The sequence below is a fragment of the Rutilus rutilus genome, assembly GCF_951802725.1.
Source record: "Rutilus rutilus genome assembly, chromosome: 18".
NCBI classification, from domain to species: Eukaryota; Metazoa; Chordata; class Actinopteri; order Cypriniformes; family Leuciscidae; genus Rutilus; species Rutilus rutilus.
In genome coordinates, this window is record NC_140231.1 from 17,129,838 (window position 1) to 17,153,318 (window position 23,481).

Below are 23,481 nucleotides of genomic sequence, written 5' to 3' on the forward strand. Positions count from 1 at the left end.
CCTCAGTATCATTTCTAACAATGTTGGTTTTTCATGTTTTATGGGGACATTAATAAAAAAAAGTTTGCTGTACAAACTGTATATTCCATCACCTAACCCTGTCCCTACCCCTAAACACAACCCTGACAGAAAATTCTGTATTTTTACATTTAAAAAATACATCACTTTTTTTATAAGCTATTTTGACCCCACAATGTAGGGTTTAACAGGACCACACACACACACAAAATGAGGTTCAATTCAGAGTTTGTTTCTTTTCTGTTTCTTTCATTAACTTAACACAAAACAACTGACATATAGGATTATGTCCTAAAACGTTATTATAATAAAAAACGTTTTTTTGCTTGTCAAAATATACATATTATACTTTAATTTTAAAAGCATGTATGAATAAAAGACTTTTATTTTAAAGCTCCGTGTGAGTTAGGCAAAGGAAGTCGACCCACAGGCTGGTTTCACATTTCTCTTGAACGCAAACAACACTGGCGTCCGGGCGCTGCTGCGGTACCAGTCGTGACCGCCCGACTGCTCAGCTTTTCACGGCTCACAGATGTAATTCGTCGCGTACCACGGACTGGAACCGACCAATTTACACCCATTCACAACCGGGCCACGGTTAGGACATATTCTTACAATCATACTGTCAAAATATCAGCGACTTTTTCGAAGTCACTCGGCCAGCTAACGCGCGTTAGCAGGTTAGATGTGATTTTCAGAGGCGCAGAGAGCCAGTATAGGAGCAGCTCCGCGATGTTTTTGTGCTTGGATCGTTAGTTTGTCACATTGAGACGATATCAAGTGTTTGATTTGGTTTTGAAATGGACGTGTTGACACCTGTATGACGGATCATTGCTCGGAGGAGTAACGCTGATCTGAGCGCTGCTGAGTTGGCTAACTGGAAGGAGCAGCTCAATAACTTGCCCTAAAGTTTTTGTGTGTTCTAAGTGGGACTTCCATGTGTCTTTCCGAAAACCAGGACTTAAGTTTTGACATTACAGATGCACAATAATATACAGCCGAACATTTATAGTTAGGGATACATTAAGGACCCTTTTGCCACCCGGCCTAATAAAACTTGTGAGTCCTCGGACTCGATTTTGCACATTTGTGCTGGGAACAATATTGTTGTATTTCATTAGCTGACGGGTTCAAATTAATCTTACTATGTTTTAATGCTGTAATTCCCACGAAAACTCACTAGTTTAATTTCAGAAAATCACATAGGAAGTTGACATTCAATGCTGACACCCGCCGATAGGGTTTGTCGAAAGTTGTCAGTAAAATTCGTCTTCCTGTCGAAATTAAACAAACTATGACTTAATGACAGGACTTTTTTACTAATCTGTGCTGGTTTGGGGGTCTCACACCGAGCTCAGGATCTCTTTACAAGTTGGACTTTGGACATTTCTCATCGTGCTGTGCCGATGCCACATTTGATTGAATTGTGAGAGCTGTGAACACGTTCAGTTTCAGAAAATAAACTGTCAAATTCAACCTCAGAATATGTCGACGAGGACACCACTGTTACCCATGATTGACCACTCCACTGGCCAGGTGAGTCTAATCCATCTGTTTTCTAAAACATGGACCCATTTACTAGTTAAGTTTTGTTCGTTTACACATTACTTACTTTATATAACAACAAGCTTTGTTTTCTTTCATTACGATATTGTCATGTCAGATCTTGGCCTGGTTAACGTTAGCTAGAATAAAATACAGGAGCTTATGATTCTCTAGTTTAACTATCAGCACTGGGAAAAAACCTCTTTAGCTGCTTATGTTTGACTGTAAAACGACGTAATAAGAAAATCCTGTTTTATTACTGTTGTACAGACAGGAAACCACACAACACTCTTGACTAATAGTTTTCATCTTTACCACAAATAGAAGAGGCTTGTTTTAAAATGGCATGAGTTCGTTCTAGATATTATTTTGATATCTTGTCATGATTTCTTTTGTTAGTGTTTGAGAAGATATAGGCTAAATCACCAGTTTACTTTCTGTTCCATTGCAAGTTCATTGGTTGGGAATTCAGTGTAAATTCCTTGTGCCTTGTTCTGCTTTTTACTTGAAGGCAAATGTATTTGTATAGCGCTTTGCTGAATACACATTGTTTCAATGCAGATTTTTAAAGAAAATTATGATAATATAGCCTACAGTAGTATACATTTTGCGACAATATATAAACAATCAAACAGTTGAGATTTGCTATATAGTTTATTTTGCTTTACACAGGTCACTGACGTTTGCCAAGTAATACTTGTTCCTGGATCAACATATTTAGTTAATCCTGCAACAAAAAATTGATACCTAACCCTACCCATAAAATCAGAGGGAAGTGATGGATGAATAACACTGATGTAGAAGCACCTAACCTTTGGTTTAAGCCTAACTTACTCTTGACATAAACTGTAAACTTGTCCCTCAAATCTGATTGGTTGATTGGAATGTTTTTCCATGATTAACACCCTTTACACAAAGTATACTCTTATGTATGCGGATGAAGTTGGATGTACGCTTGTATCCAACTTTATATATGTGGATGACTGGGTGTACTATATGTATGACAATAACAGTGGGATATACTTATAGTAGTTGTAGGTTGGAGTTATAACTACTTTATAAAGAAATGTTTGGGTGAAGTTGGGTCAGTACATTTTTTAAATGATGTGTTTAAATGTAAACCAATTGTACATCAGTTTTCCAGCTTATTTTTCATGGTTGTAGGTACTAGTCTTGCCGCGGTAGTCACTGTTACTGGCGTTACTCTTTGTTCGGCCATACACCGATTACATTAATTGCCCACTGCGGCACCGGCCACACTGTCGTTTATTTTTTTTATTTTTTTTTATAGAAATAAAAATAATTTAGTTCAGTTGGAAAACAGATGCTCTGCTCCATATACAGCACGAGCTGCAGAGTCGCAGCAAGAGTCAGATTTCCCTTATCACGTGACGAGTGTAAGGAGAGATGACTGACAAGACGGTGGCGGAGGATTTGGTGCGCAACATCCTGCAACATCATTGACAAATATCTTATCTTAAAATGTGTGATCAGTACCCCCTCTCCTACACAGATGAGCCTACGCGTGATCACGAATTTTAAAGAAAGTAAAAAGTGAGCGTGCATTCAAAAGCGATTTAAATACCCCCCATATTGATAGCTGCTCCCTGATGCCCACAAATTATAGGCCTAGTAGTAAGGTCACAAATTTAAAAGCGAAAGTTAAAAGCTAGCAAGCATTCAAAAGAGAACCCCCCCTGTGGTATTGGTAATATTGGTGTTGTCACAAGGTTATACTACATATATATAAGTGGTGTGTTTTAAACTGAGCTCACAGATCTTGAAACTTGAAATAATTTGAATGGCCTTAAACCCATGGAAGGAACACTAATAGCTTGTTTCTGAGGTCAGTTTTAACCAAAAAGACTGATCCTCTTTCAGTGACTCACTGGCAGAATTGTACCAACAGTAAGCAGCTTGCAGTTGAAATCTCATGAGACTGAGTTGAAGTCAGTTTGAGTGTAAGGTTTGTTTATAGTGGAGATGAAATGTTTGCCGAAATGTGTGTCTTGCTAATTCATACCCACTCGTCCTGTGATTTGTAGTCTGAAAAGGTTGGTCAGCACTTTTCCCTCAAGAACCTTTCTTGTGGTTTGGGGGAATCGAGTATAATCTGTTTGGCCTGCATGTAGTGTAATGATTTTAATCATCTCAGGCTGCTCTCTGTGTACAATTTTTTTTTTTTTTTTAGGTCAGATAATTTTATTTACTCGAGTTGTGGCTCTGTTTATGTGGGCAAAGATTTGTGACCCGCAGCCCTGTCAGTCTGGACTGGCATTTCCAGTCGGGCATGGTTTGGGGAGTGTCATTGGAGGTGTGTTTTTATTTTGAATGTTTAAGTTAATCTTCATGCACAATGTGTTTTTCAAGCCTTACCTAACCAGATACTTATGGGTCTGGAAGGTCATGGGAGAAAATCACAATTTTGTGTAATATTTTCTACAAAACAATCATGATTTTGAATTGTCATCCTTCACAGGTCTCAACGCTAAGGATTTTTTCTACTGGTCCAGCCAGGCCAGTGGTTCAAATTTTTACTTGCCCTGCCAACATTTTCACGGACTCCAACAGAAAAAAGTTATTAATAAACAATCAAGGCTCGAAATTCGGCATGGGTTATGGATATTGCGTATAATTTGAATCATTCCCGCAGGCCTTGCTCTTATGATGTGGGAAATTCCCGCAAACATTAATTCCCTTTATCATGTAGGTTATATGAGTAAATGAATCCACACAGATTATAAGATCAAATCAGTCATTTTAAAACTTTCTGCAAGACACAATTTCACAAACCGCTTAATTGATTCAGCGGTGCTGCGTCTTCTCTCTTTCTCAAAATGGGTTGCACAGGCCAGGGTAAGTGTCAAGCGCGCTGCATGCGGCGATACCAGACCCTCGTTTCGGGAGTCGAGACAGTTGGCTGAATTCTCACTTGTACAATTGGGCCAGCATTGCATCGTCATTAATGTTTATCATTTGCACGTCTTTTTAAGTCTTACCAATTTAAACATTCAAGCGATTTTTATTTTTTATTTTAAACTATTCAGTACTCCCGTGCTCTCTAAGCGATGGTTTTCTCGGCGCACAATACATAAAGCCGCGACCTCGTAAACACAGTTGGTTATGTCTTAAACATAAACAGTTGAGAAATGCATGTAATGAAAACAGTATAATGGATCTGTGCAATAGCTCTTAAAGTGACAGCAGCCTAATGTGTGTCTGTCATTAATGTTGATAAAACAACAAAAGATTGCTTTAATTAGAATCTTTAATTAGCTTTAGTTAGAATCAGGATTAATAATAGTATTTAATTTATACAGGATTAAAATACACTGTAAAAAATTTTTACATCCCCAAGTCAAAAATTTCAAGTGACCGATAACATCTAAATTTTTCAATTTGTCTGACGTATTATTTCTCATTGAGCCAATGTTAACAGACTATTGCAACAAGAATTTCACTTGGGCCAATTGAAAAATTTAGATGTTATCGGTCACTTGAAATTTTTGATTTGGGAGGGTTAGAAATTTTTTACAGTGTACTATCCAGTGTTATTTTACATTTGATTACTTTATTCAATTTCTGTAGTATTTCTGAATACTAGTGTTAGACCTACCAAAAAAAAACTTTTCTCTTTATTTCTCTCAATCTCAATTTTATTTGTACATTTATTCTATTGTATTTATTTGTGCTACTTTTTTCAATTTAATTCAAAGATTGAAATCCAGCTTCACTGGGTTGTGTAAACTCTCGAGCAACAAAATTACCCCATTGTAAAAACACAAGTGAGCAAACATTTAGGTGAGATAAATGTAATAAAAAATCAATTAGAATCACCTAAGGGGAGAATCTGAGAACCCTTATTATTACAGTTATTCGCACGATGTGAGAGATGACTTTCTGGGTGCCGCCTCTCTCAGCCCGCGAACACTCTTTCACATCTCCCTGAGCTTGAACAGACATAAACACATACAATTATGTCAAAATGCCAGTCTTGTGGAGTACCGAACTGAGAGACGCGGGTACTTGGCAAGGCTTAAAAACGCACAATTTATCAACTTTCGTGAAGATGCAGCACTGGCCCGATCGGCAAGTGACAGTTCCATTAACTGGCCCCAGTCTCTTCCACGCTGGCCCCGGGCCATCGGGCAGTCCTTATTGTCGAGCCCTGCTTCAGTAGTTTTAGTCTCATTAGTCTGCTTTGCTACATTTTCTCATTTGACTTTAAATGTTTTCAGTCATGTGCTGTAGCAGATCACCTGTAGTTTGAGCTTGACACGGGCATCTCAGTCTCTCTAAGTCTGAAGCGATGTAGCATTTCACCAATGGGGGGATGTTCAGCTGCCGTCTATTTGTGTACTGGCTGCTACCTCCCTCCTCTTGAAATAGTCATGTTGTGATAAAAATACTGATAAATGACAAGCTGGCTCACACCCCTCCTTTATTTCCCCCTCCCCCTTGTGCCAGTCTACCCTGCTGTTTTCCCCAGCGTCTCAGACAGTTACCCTCATTCGGAGCCACTGCTTCTCCTTGACCTTCTAATGCACGGAGCGCCGATGTTGAACGTGGTTGTGAGCTGTCGCTCAGCAACATTCCCGCAATCGGTGTCTTCTTTCGGGTCTGCGTTGCATCTTCGGGGTGGTTATATCCTAGTCAGATATTAGTCGTTCACGCGGACCTGAAATTTCTTCCTTCAAGCTTTTGTAATTAAAAACCGGCAATTCAATAGGATGTGTGCACCATGTGTAGCTGGTCTTTAACCAATGGGACCTTCCCGACACTACCGTGACAAAGTTGCCTCCCAGCCAACTTGTTTGGTTCTGTTTACATATAGGGGTGGGGTAAGATGTGCCACTTTTTACTGATGTTGTCTTCTAGGGAAAGAATGAGAAATTTCAGGATGTTTGCTCTCATCTGAAATTAGATGAACACGTCTGTAGTGTAGGGCCATAGAAATGTGACTTTGAAAATGTGAGACGACTCTTAAGCTGTGTTGTACATGGGTTAATTAAGTAATTTGTCAATATGTTAGCAATTTATTATGTTAAATAAAATTAAGCACGAATGAAGAAGAAAAACCCCAAAATAGGTCCTGCCCTAGGAAATACTGTCATGAAATACTATTAGTTGTGCTATTTGCACTGCTAACCCCAAAGCTTCTAACACACGTTACCCCACTTGCACCATTTGAAAAGATATATATATATTTTTTTTTTTACATTCATAGCATTTATTTTTGTAATTATTTCTCATAGAAATGTTTTATTGTAAACATTAAATGCATATAATTGGTGAATTGCTGTATAAAAAATATAGATTTTGCTTTGAAATTCTTTTTTATTTTATCTGCCATGTAGAATGTATGTGATTATCTCTTCATTTACAAGTAAAACACATTATGCACTGTTAAGGAGATGAAACGTCTTACCCCACTTTTCCTTGTGTGTGTGTGTGTGTGTGTGTGTGTGAGAGATTTCAAACTGCAGGTCTCTATTAGAAGAGAGACCGAAGGCTGAGGTGAGCATATACAATGAAAAGAACATTTTGAGCAAGAGATCTCCATAGCAACATGAAACTTCAGAGTTACGCCATGAAGGTGAATGCAGTCGAATCTTAGCAGCACTACCGTGACACCTCAGTCATTTTCTGAAATAATGGTTTTTAGTTGGTTTGTATGTGTTACATACTGTCCCAATAAAACAAACCCCTCCTGAACGTTTGTCAGCTCTGACGTCTGTGATCGGCCCTCGGTAACTAGGCCATAAACGTCAGTGGTGACAAACACAGAAACTAATCTTGCTTAGAACACCCTCAGATTGTTCATTGAGGAATCGGAGAACTCCAACCGGTTTGACTGATGATATAATGAGGAGTCTCAAGTCCTGATGAACTATAAGTCTAGTAGTGGAATGGCTTAAATGAAGGGTTGTGTATTGTAGATGTGGAGCTGGATCATCTGGTTGGTTTTCCCACTGGTGCTAGGTTAAAGGAAATAAAGCTGTTTGGACATAACTGGTTTTTCTAGGAGACAGGTAGAGCTAGTTCATCTGTAGCATAATGGAAGCATAGTTTGTATGCTGCCTTCTTTCTTTGGTTGTAAAGATGGTTTTAATTGATAAGCATCTGTCCATTTCTTAGGGTTTATTTAGTCTTTGAATGAGCAGGATTCCACCTGGTCTGGCCTATTCTGTGGCAGAAATAATGAGTATTTTATGGATGTTTACTGATGGGTGTGGCACTGAACTGAACTGCACTGATTTTGGCAGATGCTGTCATGAAATCACAGCAGAACTCTGTTTTTGTTTTGTTATAACACATCAAATTCTACCATTTACTTTCTTCCAGAGACCCAATATAAAGGGATGGACCGTGCTCATGCACATAGACCGGATGCAGGTTGTTTCAGCTCAGAGGCAACAAATTGAAATCGATTTGAAGCTGTAAATGTGTGTTCATGTCCAAGATTTGATCTTGTAAAAATTATTGGGAGAGTCGTTCATTGATCTTTGACTAAAACAATTACCACACTCATGGCTGACTCACAAAATGTCCTGTATTACACTGTGATCATGGTTGGAGAGTCCAGAAAGTTTGTGTCAGAAGAGTTTTGGAGTACCTCATTACACAGGACAAATATATTACACTGATCTCCTAACATGCCAAATTTAATCTTGATGTAAGAAGTTTACTTAAATGCGAAAATGAGTCATAAACGGTTTAAAAATAATAACCAGTGGTTGAATTATGAGTAATAATTAGTAAGTCAATCATGTCAATTAGATAAAAATAAGTGACCGGTAGCCTAGTTTTAATTTTTTCCATTTTAAAAAAGGTATCGTTTTATACACTGCTAAGAAAAATAGAGAGTAAATTAAGAGAAACTTTTTCAGATGATCTTAGAGGTCTTTTCTCTAATTCTTCTAATTTTATAACCAGCTTAAAAGGCTTTATCTACCTTATTTACCTTATGTTCATTCATACGTGTTTAAAATAATTAGTATTAGTAGTTAATAATAATAATGATTGGTAAGTCAAGATTAAATCAATAAGTGATAATTTTGACAATTTTATTTAAAATATTTTTTAAGCTGAAAAATATGGATTAATAACCAAATAAAACATTTCTAATGATCTTAGAGGCCTATTCTCTGATTAATTTTTTTATACTAATTTTATTTAATGCATGCTCTTCAATTATTCTAAATTCCAATAGTTTAAAATGTTTATCTTACCAACTTACAAGACTTTATTTAAATAATTAGGTTTCTACTTTAATTTCCTTAGGTTCAGTTTTTTTTTTCTCATTATTATTTGTCTGTAGAGTAAAGCTTAAGTCATAATTTGTTGCCAACCTAATTCTCCAGTGGTATTTATTTACTGTAGTGATTAATATAATTCACTGTTCTGATTGTAGTTTTGTTGAATGCTCATTGCTCATCCCTGAAATAATTGAATTATTTTTTTACAGTAAGCTCCTTAATCTCTTCAATTCCTTTAAAATGTAGTCCCTCTTCTACATAAGGCTGCAATGACATCATTCATCTAGCGTTCTTGTATGTTTGACTCATTTCTAGTGGATCAGATTAACTGGAGAAACCTTCAGAAGGGCTCAGTCTGCAGTTTGTCTTCCTCCAATCCGTTCCATTGTCTTGTTTCCCAGCTGTCCGGGCATGTCAGCTTTCGTTTCCAGAGGGCTTCTTGAAGCCTTGTCTTGCTCCACCAGCCACTCCTCCTGACAAACCCAGACACGTCGCTTCCTGTGTATGACCTGGAACCCAAATCATTTTGGCGTTTTTCTCTCTCTCTCTCACTCTCCTCTATCACTGTACTTCCGGGAATTAGCACGACTTCCTGTTATGCCGCAGTGTGTGAGGAAGCTGCTTTTCCCAGCTCGGACCCCCAGAGTGATCAGCATGTGGGTCTTATTTTAGGCAGAGACCTCCTGGCCCCTGAAGTCTTCAGGGTTATTCGTCTACTGCTATCAACGCTGTTTTTTTGTTTTTTTTTAAACCATCCTGGAGTACAAGTCCTCACTTCTGTCATGAGCCTTTAGATTAAACTCTTCGCAGAAGGTATTTTATGGACCCAGAAGCTAAAAACTAGAGGTACATTGTTTTGATGACTGAATTAAATTAGTATAGACACTGAAATTAAATTACAGGTGGTCATTAAAGTACAGGTGGTTTATAGTATAAATTCTTGTGCCATTTGTTTTTGTAATGTGCATGTAAGACCTTACATTCTCGTGTCAGTGTGCGTACAAGCGCGGACAGCATGTTGTGTGACCCAGAAAGAGTTATAGCCAAGTGTTTTAGCCAAGTTAGCATGTCCTGTCATTCTGTGAGGATTTTTTCCAAGATTTATGCACTGGTTTATGTTGTATTTGGACATTCATCTAGATTATTTGCCGAAAGTAGTGGCTTTTTTTATTTTTATGTTCTCTTTGTTTCAAGGCATAAACAAAATCGAAAACATGACAGAGCCACATCTTTATGACTTAGGGGGCCGTTCGCATAGGACATGTTCTCTGCGCTATTTTTATTTATTTTATTGTTGGTCAATGTTTGTTGCTTTTTTCTAGCATCTCAGCATTTTTTAGTACGTTATTTTTAATTAAAAAGTGGTTAATCTCTGAAAATATCTCTTGAGACCCTTCACTTTTTGGGCTCTTTCTATCTGTTTTTGAATCCTTTGTGTTGCATGTGTGTTGACTTTGTTGTTAGGTCTAGCCTTTTCTCTCTTAGGTGCTCTACTTCTGTTGGTTTTCCCTTGCTGCATCTGTGTTGAAGCGATATAGATTTGGTTAGGTGATGGATGTGTAAATCAGTGTCTGAGCAGCAATGCTGCTGTACTGAAGGTCAGAGCTCTGTGTTTGTGTGTGCACTGAGTGTTAATCTCACTGCAGACCCTTACAGTACATCAGCTCATTGTGATGTTCACTCGCTGTAGTATCATTACACTTCCCTTTTGTCAGGAAGAGGAGGCAAACTTGTTTGTGTGAAGTTGATTGTCTATAAGTGGGTGAATCGCGCACAAAAAAATGGCTGGGTCATATTTCACACTGAAATGGAAAACAAAATCTTACAAAATAATCTTACAATATATACACACACTTTGACTTCTGCAGTCAAAATTATTCAACCCCCTGAATATAATCCCTCACAACAGCACACATCTGCAAAACAGGTGTTGTCTCAAGCACACCTGATGCAACTGATCAAGGGCTTCATTAGTTGCACCAGGTTTGCTTGAGCTAGAACACATGAAATACCTGAACAGGCTAGGTTTGTTGAGTTTGATGTTTGACAGAATGTTAGAAATAGAGCCCGACCGATATGGATTTTTGGGGGCCGATGCCGATACCGATAAAAAAAAGCCAGATACCGATATATCGGCCGATATTATTTATGTGTATATTATAATACAGTAGCAATATTATTTATGTGTATTATAGTACAGTAAGTTTGGACACACTTTCCAATTGGTGTGTACAAACTTTTGATGGGTACTGTATATAGAATACACAGTATAAACAGAATAAATATATAAACGTTTTGCAATGATCACTCAAATGTGATCAAACACTTGTGTGACAAAGATATGTAATGGAGGCAGGGTGAATGATAGAATGAGAATTTGAGCTGTAACCAAACTAGTTTGCATTGCATTTTATATTTTATTATATTCTAAATTCTGTTGCATAATCTTCACTAACGACTTTGTCCTTTTAATTTAGTCACCTTATTTAAAACATAACTTGTATCAATAAATATATCAAAAGTGTCACTGACAAAACCTTATCTTCTATTTTTAATCTTAATTTCTCTAATATCTACCAGTGGAGGAAGAACTCAGATCTTTTTAGTAAAGTAAAATGAATCATATCATAATGAAAACGTTTATAATTACATATGTACAGTAGTTTTATACTATTTTAAATTAGTAAGCAAAATGTACTAAACGTGAAACTAGGCTAGCCTACTCTTAATGCAAAATGGCCCTATATAAAGTGTTATAATTATATAAATTATTGGAGTAGGGCTGGACCGGAATATTCGAATATTTGTTCGGTGGGTTGGTAGTGGATTTGAAAGTTTGACATTTGAATATTCGTTTTTTTTTTTTCACATCTGGGATCCCCCGCGAAACGGTTCTCATTCGCGCTTGAATAAGGCCGGCGACACACTGACTGCGTGGCATGGCCGTTTTTATTTCGGCTCCCATGTTAACAGGTTGGAGTTTGCACACTGCCTGCGTGAGACACGCGTCTCTCAGGCCCGGCTCGAGCCACGCGGAAAACGCGTGCAGTGCATGCTAGAAATATAACCGACGTCTGAGTGTTCCAGCAACGGTGTTCTCTGGCTAGAGCGCAGAACAGCGGAGTTTGTATGGACAAAGTGCATGTCTGAGCTTGTGTTTTGGGTTAAGCTGCGTTGCTTTGACATTGTGGAAAATAGAATAATAGAAACAAAATGTATTAGCCTTTTTTTACCCGTTATTATCAATTTAAATTAATCTCGTTTTTTAATTTAACAATTTCGTTTTTCTTTATTTAAATTTCGTTTTTCTTTATTTAAATTTCGTTTTTTCTTTATTTAAATTTCCTTTTTCTTTATTTAAATTTCATTAAATTTCTTTATTTAAATTTTGTAATTTCTTTATTTAAATTTAGTTTTTCTTTATTTAAATTTCGTTTTTCTTTATTTAAATTTCGTTTTTTCTTTATTTAAATTTCCTTTTTCTTTATTTAAATTTTGTTTAATTTCTTTATTTAACTTTTGTAATTTCTTTATTTAAATTTCGTTTTTCTTTATTTAAATTTCGTTTTTCTTTATTTAAATTTCGTTTTTTCTTTATTTAAATTTCGTTTTTCTTTATTTAAATTTCGTTTTTCTTTATTTAAATCTACCCTTTACTGTCAGTAATTTGTTAGTCAGAAAAATATTAGATTACCTTAAAAGTATTGCTTAATTTAACAGACCTGTGTGTGTGCGTTTTATATCACTGCAGTGTCCTTCTCGGACGCATTCTCTGCCCGCGGGAGGTGCGCCGCTTCCAGCTCGCGCTGTTCTGTAGTTTACTAAAAGTGTATTAATTCTGAATGTGTTGCATCTCGCGTGTCCATCTATATTGCACCAAATGCCACAATGCACTCCCTTGAGAAGTCGATTGGATTAAATAATAAAAATGCAAACGGACATACAGACACATAGAGAATCCTACCTTTATTAGAGAGAAAAATATGTTCAGCTCCGTCTATCCGATGTCCATTACTACCGAAGCTTCGAAGCTCAAAAAGCTTTAACACTGTGTCTACACCAGAAGCGGCTGTTATTTTTTGCCACTTTTGCCAGTTCTTTGTGACAGCTTTTAGGTGCTTTATTGGCAGCGTCATCCTTACATAAATCATGCACGGCGCACGCTGCATTTTTTTTTTTATATTAATTTATCGGCCATTATAAATGCCGATACCGATAGTTAGGAAAATGCCTAATATCGGCCGATAATATCGGCCTGCCGATATATCGGTCGGGCTCTAGTTAGAAACAAGTCAAAAGATTGATCCAAAAAGTTGAGAAGAGATCATTGCCCTTCACAAACAAGGAACAGGATACAAAAAGATACACTGTAAGAAGTGTTCAGTTCACTTACTTGAAATTTTTATTTTTAGTAAACCCGTTGCCTTAAAATTAAGTTATGTGAACTTGACAATTCCACATTACTTAATTTTTTCGATTAAGCATGAAGTTTATTTACTTAAAAATGTTAAGGCAACTGATCACTTTTTACAGTGTAGCGAAGGCACTAAATATTCCTAGAGACACTGTTGGAAGCATAGTTCGCTAGTTCAAAGTTTAAGGAACATTGGTTTCAGCTTGCATAGTAAGGCGTGTGCACTAAACGCATGTCAGAACTCCAAGACGTACACCACTACTGACCCAAAAGCACAAGAAAAGTTGGCTCCAACGTGAGTTCACGAGAGCGCCACGACGCATGCGCGAGAACTGAGAAGATGACACTCACGATCATTTGATGGGAAAGTGTGAAAGGTAAGCCATTCATTTTGTGGCATTGGTAAGGCGTTTTTATGTTTTCTCGTTTGTTTCTCACGATTCGGACATCCAGGAATTGCACACTTTAGAACCATTTTAAACACTACATCGAGACCCATCTGCGTCATCTTCTCAGTTCTCGCGCATGTGTCGTGGTGCTCTCGTGAACTCCCGTCAGAGGCCTGCACAGAAGAAAATTAAATATTGAATAAAGTCGTTATTTAAAAAAAAATTTGCGCACAAAGTATTCTCGTCGCTTGATAAACTTAAGGTTGTGCCACTGTAGTCACTTGGACTATTTTAACGATGCTTTTACTAACTTTTCTGGGCCGGCAGAATTAAATTACATAGAAGCCTATGAAGGAGTGAGCCAGCTCTCAGATTTCATCCAAAATATCTTAAATTGTGTTCCGAAGATGAACGAAAGTCTTAGGGGATTGGAACAACATGGGGGTGAGTAATTATTGACAGAATTTTCATTTTTGGGTGAACTAACCCTTTAAGACATAACAGATAATGTTTGCGTGAATACTCGCCAAGACAGATATTTTGAAATACTGTAATTCTGTGTACATATTGGCATCGCGCGCTGTCTGAAGTGTCTTTGTGCGCACGATTCGGATCTGTCAGTCAGTGCAAGTAAGATTGTTTGTTACATCAGCATGAGTTTGAAAATCACATTTCATTAGTTCAGACTCATGCCATCGAGAATTCACTCTGAATATTCACAAAGTTGGAATGCAGTGCTTTACAACGACACCAAACTCGTGCTGAGAGGAAGTGCCAGTCGTCGAGAAGCGAGCAAAGACAAACTGCACTAAAACAAAAAGGTACAACTCTCAGAAAATGTACAAATAAATAAAGATAATTGTATAAGTTTAATTATTATTTCGAGCATTAGGATTGCTAGACCAGGGCTTGATGAACACATTTTTGTGAAAACCTCAAATTTGTCCAAAATTGATGTTTTTTCACTTGTTTTGCTTGCAATTACTTTGTAAGTAACCCATAATTAAATTTCCGTCTCATTTTGCCAGCACGGGTCATAAATGTTCTGATTCTTTATTATTTAACTTTACATTTTAAACAATTTTAAACATTTGTTTACATTATACATTTTGTGAATTATTCAAAAGTACTGTTATGTATAAAGTTATTTTAGTAATATTATAAAAATACTAACTTGATATTAGCCATGTAAAGCTTGAAATAATTTAAGTCTGCTTTTTTTTGTATACAGTATATTCAATTTATTGAATGATTAAATTTTTTTTTTTTTTTTTTACATTTAAAAAATCTTTTTCAAAGATTAAATCTTTGCAGATTTTTCTGCCTGTGTAGCATTCTGACTATTTACACCAAATAATGGAGTTTTTTTTTTTTGTGTGTGTGTTATGACCATTGTGTAATGTTTAAATGGCACATAAGAGTCTATCAGTGATGTGCTTAGTAACTCCTGAATGACTCACCACCAGTGATGGCGGGTGTGTTTAGCAGAAGTGAATTAATCTGGCTCTACGAGGGTGTTATCAGGAAGATGCGTCAAATATATCACAGACCTCATCCGGTGCATTTTTATGTGATTTGAAATTAAGTTTCTTTAGATGTTCATCCATAGACAAAAGGCACCCTTAGCACACTGACGTACGGACACAAGCCAGACTTCAGGGACAGACTAATATAAACGTGGTGGCAGTAACTGTGTTTTGAAAATGTGCGACGATAGACAATAGAGTGTCTGTTTGAATTGATGTACTCACCTCACTGGTCAACAGCCTGTCCTCAAAAGCCAGCTCTAATGTGAGCTCATACACAGGGACAGACCACAATTGATGCTCTGTTCCCCAATTAACGCAGAAAGAACCGAGTGTACCTCACACCAGTCAAGAGAAATTCCCATGGTCAAACACTACTCTCTCTCCCTCACTCCCCATCTCTTCTTCTTTTTTCCCTTGACTGCTGTCTGTCCTGTGACCTCTCTCTCTTTTGTTATTTCTGCTGGTCATGCACTGAAATGAAAATGCCTGAAACTGAAAATTCTGGTCTGAAAACCAAACTGAATGTGCTAATTTTAAATTAGCCTTTGCTTGGAATAACGGAGGTTCTCTTTAATTTATTTAGCTGGAGCCTAGATGTTATTGTAGTCAGGGCTCGACAATAAAAAAAACTGTCCGATTGCCCAAGGCCAGTGTGAAAGACCCTTGGAACAAGTCTTGTCAAATAAATCAGTTCAAGCACATGAACACACAAACGAATACTCATTTCAGTATAGGGCTGGGTGATAAAAAGATAATGATAATTATCGCAAAATATATATATATAAAATTTTTTTTTTTTTACACACCCAAAGCGGTCACACAGATGGCGTCTAAGATATTACAATAAATTACATTTTAAAACATAATATATTAGAAAACTTATCTATATTAGAGTGTTTTTTTTTTTTTTTTTTTTTTTTTTTTAAGTTTTTTTTTTTTTTTTCTGTATCAAACAAATACAGCTTTGGTGTGCATAAGAGACTTCTTTCAAAAGCATGAATAAATCTTACTGACCCCAAACTTTTGAGCAGTAGTGTATATCATTTCCCAGAATGGTCTGTGATATTTGTACAGAAATGTATATTTTCAGATGTTTCTCTTGTATGACAAATAATTCATCTGATGTGCTACATAAGATAGACTTGTATGCTTTGTGCAATCATTGGATTGTGTTAATAACCAAAAGGTTGAACAAAGTAGGTTAAGTTTGCCATTTGGGCTTTAAAACAGCTAGAAAATGCAAAAATAAACTGAATATGCAGTCACATTTAAATATTGACGGCAATCTGCTTCTTTAGGCTTTTAGACATTGTGCTTGTCTGAAGAGGTGTTTAAACAACTATTGAACTCTTTCCCAACTATGTATCATCCATCAACAGCCACTGTTTACTTGAGTAAACCTGAACCATTTAATGTGCTTTTTTAAGGTCAGTGAAGCTGTTTTTGGTTGTCATAGGGTTTTCCGTACTCATTTTTGGGCAAAATTTTCTGCCCGTTTTCTCTCAGGCAAAAACCAAAAATGATTTTTGATGAAATTGTGGTGCATCCCTAATCTCTGCTCTCTTTCACAGTCTCTTCCTTTTTCTACCTCACTCTTCATCTCTGCCTCTCTCTGCATGTCTGCTTGGTGTGAGAATCAGATGGTGACTGGCGACAGTCCTATCCAATCAGAATCACTTGAGCTCTGATAAGGATATTATTAATGCAGTGCTCTGCAAACCTCTCATCTGTGCGTTTAAGTTCAACTTTCAAAACCGTTCCCAGGTGAAGAACTGTGGTCTGGAATAGTAAAAAAAAACAAAAAAAACACTGGCCTAAACAATTTTTTCTCTCTCTCCCTTTTTAGTCTCACTCCGACTCAAAGGCCGGAGGGCGCTGCATCATGCCCCTCTCCACATCAGACGAGCAGCCCCACATCGGCTGCTACAGGCTCCTGAAAACCATCGGCAAAGGCAACTTCGCCAAGGTCAAACTTGCCAAGCATGTCCTCACTGGCAAAGAGGTGAGGATTGAGTTTGAGTTTAACCCCCAAAGAAAAATATGACAAGGCAAAAACCGTTGGCTGTTTAATTGGCATGCTATTTGTCAGATGAGTGGAATGTCTTTGAATCATTTGTCTGATCTCCAAAATGCAGATGATGCTAAATATGCAACTCAGTTGTTAGCTCAAATCTGACGCCTCTCAGATCTTAAAGTAACAGCCGCAGCCATCCACCTGAAAAAAATTGCACATAGAAATACTTCACTGGTGATGAGAATGTACTTTTGAGTATGTAGAAATGGCAATATTTCCTAATAATATTAAACTGTATTATTGTTGGTATTGGTTATTGCACACAGGTTATCGGGTTTAATGTACAAACACTGTAAAATATTTGAATTTAAAACACTGCTAATTAATTACACAACTTGGAAAAAGTGAAGAAATCCTATAAAATAAGTTTTCTGACATTTATTTTGATAAAGTCAGCATGTAATAGAAAATCACCCTATTTTCTAAGTGCATATTATTGATCTTATTGTGAATCCATCCATACATGTTTAAAAAATATATATTTTATTGAAATATCATGACTCAACAGTCTTCTCTTTGTTTACCTGTGCCAGACTTCTCCAATAGTTGTCTGCTTAAACTCTTAAAGGATTAGTTCACCCCAAAATGAAAATTTCCTAATAATTTACTCACCCCAATGCCATCCAAGATATCCATGTCTTTCTTTCCTCAGTGGGAGAGAAATTATGTTTTTTGAGGAAAACTTTTCTGGATTTTTTCCTCTAACAATGGACTTCATTGGTTACCATCGTTTTTAAGTCCAATCAATGCAGTTTCAAAAGTCTTTGAAGTGTTTAAACGGGCTGTATGTGATCACAGCTGAAAAAGAGGTTATCATCTAGCAAAACAATAGGTCATTTAAAAAAAAAATTAAAAAAAAATTTTATAGACTTTTTACCTTCAATAGTTCGGATTGAGCTGATCAACAAACGGACAGGAACTACGTCATCACGTTGAAAGGTCGCGCCGGCGCTGGTAACGATGGTAACCAATGAAGTCCATTGTTAGAGGAAAAATCCAGAAATGTTTTCCTCAAAAAACAATTTCTCTCCCACTGAGGAAAGAAAGACATGGGTATCTTGGATGGCATTGGGGTGAGTAAATTATTAGGAAATTTTCATTTTGGGGTGAACTAATCCTTTAAACTCTGCTTACAATCAACTGCAAGCTCACATTCACATCTGCCGCCATCCAATCAACTACCAGCAAATTGAACCAAGTTCAATGTTTGTTTATTTTTAAATAATTTAAAAAAAAATCACATTTCACAAGAAATTATCTGTTGCTGCTTCCGTTACATCACAAATTCAAGGTGCTTTATTACTCCTTTTTTTTCAACGTGAAATTAAAATCCAGCTTTAATTAGCTTGAATGTTTTAATAGTAATATACATAGGTGCATCTGTTATATCGTACAAATACTATGCATGTTTGGAATGCAGCTGTTCATTTACAATTCCTGCATAATGAGCTGATCACGTGACTTTCAGCACCAGTCAGTTTTCACCGCAGTTTTGAAAAATGCTACAAAAGTGGGAATGGTGAGATGCTGAGTGAAGGGTAAAGAGGGACCAATAACACAGCAACGGCTTCTGATTCTGACAGTTTTATTTCACTTTTATTGAGTTAAAAGCATCAAAGCTCCCCACAAGTGCACGCTGCAAATTACCATTACACACAACACAATATACACATGGTTTTGTAAGCTCATTGTAAATTACACAAATACATGCATATCCTGTGACAGCTATAATTTAATGCACAGCGATTCACTTTTGTTCTCTGTATCAAAAATATATATATGAAAACACTGTTGCGTCTTTAACGTTTGAGACTTATTTTGAGCTGTTTGATCACTTAAAGGGCCGTAAAGACCGGTTACAATCACAGTGCGGATGAATCGTGTTTGTGTCGAAGACTCAGGATCTATTGAAGAGAACTTATGCGAAGCAGAAACTCTTACAAAGGAAAAACAGACACTTGTTTTTGATCCATTATTGCATCTCTAACTTACTGTAAGGTATCTCACTGTTTGAAGCGCCTGTCAGAGGAAATCAACGTTGTACTGTCATGAATAATTAAGCAAGGGGTCTTCTCATAGGATAAGGACACGCAGTCTCATGAATAATTATGAGACACCTAGGAGTCATCAATATACTATAGTACACGAAGACAAATTTAAACCTGGAAGTTGAAAATGGCGCAAAAAGGTTTAAAATTAACTAGTTTTCTCCTACAATCAAAACTGACGGATGGTAACATTTACTTATATGATGTTCAACACACGTAACTCTTAAAATTTCAGAAAATTTGGTTTAGGGTTTTATGACTCTTTAAATATCTCTGAATCCTCCACTAGCTGTTCTTTGGTGCATGCTACAATACCCTTTACATCTGGCTTGTTTTTGGATCCTCTTGCCTGCTAATATGGGACTGTATGGTGTCTGAGACACCGATAACGCACTTGATAGAGAAGAGATGAAATCTTGATAGATTTTTCAAAGATGAAAACTGTGGGTTTGCGTGTGTGTGCGCACTCGGCACGCTGTAATCTCAATGGGCCGTGAATTGTTTCCTGATGATGTGAGATTGTGATCTGTATAAATGCAGACCAAAGCTGATGTGTGCCTTCCGCCTCAAGGCTTTTCCTTGCGCTTGTCCTAACTGAACTCTTTACCCTCTCGATCAGGTGGCGGTGAAAATCATAGACAAGACTCAGCTCAATTCATCCAGTCTTCAAAAGGTGAGTGTGACCCTTCCTCAAGGTTAATGAGGTCAGAATTTTATTTCAGAAGTTTACTGGTAAATTTGTTTAGTTTTTTTTAACTCTCCCACCCCTGTTAAGTTGTCTCTCTTCCTGTTGCCTTGTGACTTTCAAAACGCAAAGCCTTTTCTCTGTAGGGCCCATGGCAGTTAATTATAGGAAATTAGGCTCAAATACTTCCTGAAGTAAAGGGTTGGTTGGCTTTGGAGAGGGGGGGAGGTAGTTCGGTGGTGAGGGGTTCTTAACCACATCTTACTCATGTGCACAAGCTTGAAATATTTATGCTCTGTGAAGGACAAACACATCATCTGTTTGCAACACATTGACATCTTCTGTCTCCTTTTTCAGCTATTTCGGGAAGTGAGGATCATGAAGGTCTTGAATCACCCAAATATTGGTGAGCTTAACTGACAGACAAATCGCCCTTAAGTCTCTCAGCTTGAGTCTCCAGTTTTCCAGTTTTGGCAGTACCCACTGTTTTTTCCCCCCCTTTTTTGGGTTCATTAATCCTTGTCCAAATGTCAGTGTTTTTCTGTGCAACTGGATTTGGTGAGCGTAAAACCTCTTGGGAATAACCCAAATCAAAATGATTTTTAGTCTTCATTCAGAATGCTGAATATTGCAAGTAAAGCAAAACAAATTGTGTATGTGAGTTGAACCTTTCTTACATTCCTTTTTCCCTCTTCTGTCCTCATGTAGTGAAGTTATTTGAAGTGATTGAGACCGAGAAGACTCTCTACCTGGTGATGGAATATGCCAGCGGAGGTCAGAGCTCTCCCGAACCCATTTTAACCTTTTTTTTTTTTTTTTTTTTTTACCCTGTTACATCCCGTACTGTTTTTTCTTTCAGATGCACTATGAATGTTTAACTGTTATGTAAATGTCTCTAGTCACTGTAGACAGGATTTGGCTCTCAGTCTATAGTTCTGATCACTGTCCCCATTAAATACCAAAATTTACCAGGGTACTATATCTTCATTCTTCAAATGTCAGTGCCTGACCTGGATTAAAAAGCGCTGCTGTTCAGCACAGCTCAGTGATTTAGGCAGTGTGACTTGAAGTGTAAAAATTAATGCATCAATGCGTGAGATTCTTTAAAAGCCTTCTGTAATGGATCTAAATCAAATCTAACTGGGATGTTAACAAAATTTAAGTAATTTGCACTTTCTATGCAATATATATATATATATTTTTTACAAACATTAAGATCATCAGATGACAGCTGCAAAAACATCCCACTGCAGACACAACATTCCTTAGGAAACACTGACACCCACATATTCAACTTTGTATGTCATGCAAACAAATTTTAGATCCCAACACGTACACATCATGAATTGCCAATATTGAATTAATGATGACTGTAGTTTTATGTAGTTTAATTTAATCAGCCACCTATTTGTTTCCCAAGGTGTCGATTTAGTACCAGCGGCTGTAAACGCTCCAAAGCCAGACCCTAGCTTAGCTTTCCAATTTGTGAATCTGTTTTTCTAAACGTGACTGTTGTTCCTGTTCTTGGTTTGCAGGTGAGGTGTTTGATTACCTCGTAGCCCACGGTAGAATGAAAGAGAAAGAGGCCCGAGCCAAATTTAGACAGGTGAGAGGCTGCGCATGTTTGTTTTTTATTCACTCACTTGTGCATATTTGATATCGCTGTTGTATGAATACAAAGCACCATAGGAGCTGTAAACACATCAGTGGTGTTTGGGTTTGTCTGAATTTAAAGAATAATTTTCAAATGTTTTAATTTAACACCGTTCACTTGATGGTATGGTTGATCCGATCGCGAGTAGACAGTATTCAATATTGTTTAAAATCATCAAACAAATGGTTTTAGCAGTCAGTTTGTGTATAAGCTATTGTTTATGATATTTTTGTGTGTGTGTGCGGACAGATTGTGTCAGCAGTGCAGTACTGTCACCAGAAGTGCATTGTCCACAGAGACCTCAAGGTACACAAGATACATTTTTACACTCTATTTTATGTCTTTACCTCTGCCTTTGTGAGTGTAGTCTTCTATACTGATGCAAGTTGGTTTCATCTCTAAATACATAATCGCTAAAGATCCTCCCTTGCTTACAGGCTGAAAACCTGCTCCTGGATGCAGACATGAATATAAAAATTGCAGATTTCGGTTTTAGTAACGAGTTCACACTGGGCAACAAGCTGGATACTTTTTGTGGCAGCCCTCCATATGCTGCACCCGAGCTCTTTCAGGGGAAGAAGTACGACGGGCCTGAGGTGGATGTCTGGAGTCTTGGGGTCATACTGTATACACTGGTCAGTGGTTCTTTGCCGTTCGATGGACAGAACCTAAAGGTGAGCGCTGAGAAATGGGAGTAAAAGGTCAACAGCTTTGCATTATATTCTGAATAATTGTGTTCTGGTGTTCTTAGGAGCTGCGAGAACGCGTTTTGAGGGGCAAGTACAGGATTCCCTTCTATATGTCGACCGACTGTGAGAACTTACTGAAGAAATTCCTCATACTCAACCCAACCAAGAGAGGGAGCCTTGAGGTTTGTACAGGCATAAATACTTAAAGGTATAGTGGAGGATTTTCCCGAATTTTAGAAAAGAACCGCCCTCTCCACTTTTTGAAAAAATGCACATGCGCAACACTCTACCTGCTTCCGAGAGGGAACGCCTATTAAACGTGTGCACGAGAGAGCATGCACGAGCCTGGTTCTCCTCGTGCACGCTCTGTTTACAAGTTGCTGTCGGTGCGTGACTTGTGCCAGGGCTAGCATCGCTAATCATAGTTTACATTAACTTTTACTAGCAGTGATTTTAAATGGATTTCTCCAAATAGCATGCCAAACTTTACCTGTCGAGTAGAAACTTCGCGACTGAGGCATCAGTGGGAAGCCCAACCTGTGCTTTTAGCGCACGCCAGCGTGTGAAATATTCTCCCAAAAACACTCTGGTCTTGTTTCTTTCTTCAGAGGCCTTTCTCTTCTTGTCATGCAATTTGTAGACACTTTTTCTCTTGCGACCCTCAGACATTTTGAAAAAACCCGGTGAGAACGGCGAGCTTCAATGAATGGCTGAAACCGAAGCTCACCACCATAGACAGTATATAAACGGCTCACCACACATATACACCTGTAAGTGCACATGCGCAGAAAGCAAAAACTACCTAGGGATGAGCACGTATGATGGCCTTACGTAAACATATCACCAGAATGATTGACAACTAGGAGGACCAATAGTCTTGATGATCCACCCGGAAAAAGAAAATCCTCCACTATACCTTTAAGCAATCTTGTCTTAATTTTTAACTATTGGTGTAAAGTCTGGTCTACATTGCAGCTTATTCTGAGCAAGAATATATTTGTGTTTCTTAGGGATTGATTTTTTTATTAAAACAGATTTTTTTATAGGTTTTATTGTTTTACCCTTGCACAGGCCTAGACTTTGAATCTTAAAATAAGAAAATCTATCAAAAATGAATTTCTTTGTTTAAAACTAATAAACAAAACAAAACATGTAAAATAATAAACCATTACCAAAT

The 23,481-nt window shown here is 37.4% G+C and overlaps 1 protein-coding gene across 29 annotated transcripts in view; it reads left to right on the plus strand.

Annotated features, from left to right (window-relative positions):
• The first annotated feature begins 418 nt into the window (after nucleotides 1-418).
• Nucleotides 419-23,481, plus strand: part of mark2a (MAP/microtubule affinity-regulating kinase 2a) — a 38,679-nt gene continuing 15,616 nt past the window's right edge. For 24 of the 29 annotated variants that reach the window (XM_084386954.1, XM_084386976.1, XM_084386981.1 and 21 more), the window contains exons 1-9: nucleotides 482-1,554; nucleotides 17,001-17,156; nucleotides 19,896-19,949; nucleotides 20,319-20,367; nucleotides 20,670-20,735; nucleotides 21,497-21,567; nucleotides 21,865-21,921; nucleotides 22,053-22,289; nucleotides 22,367-22,486. In XM_084386954.1, coding sequence (XP_084243080.1) covers nucleotides 1,504-1,554; nucleotides 17,001-17,156; nucleotides 19,896-19,949; nucleotides 20,319-20,367; nucleotides 20,670-20,735; nucleotides 21,497-21,567; nucleotides 21,865-21,921; nucleotides 22,053-22,289; nucleotides 22,367-22,486 — 861 coding nt within the window. In that variant the 5' untranslated portion in view covers nucleotides 482-1,503. Of the gene's footprint in view, nucleotides 1,555-17,000; nucleotides 17,157-19,895; nucleotides 19,950-20,318; nucleotides 20,368-20,669; nucleotides 20,736-21,496; nucleotides 21,568-21,864; nucleotides 21,922-22,052; nucleotides 22,290-22,366; nucleotides 22,487-23,481 lie in introns of all 29 variants that reach the window. The other 5 variants (XM_084386965.1, XM_084386958.1, XM_084386963.1 and 2 more) reach the window with 3 other exon arrangements.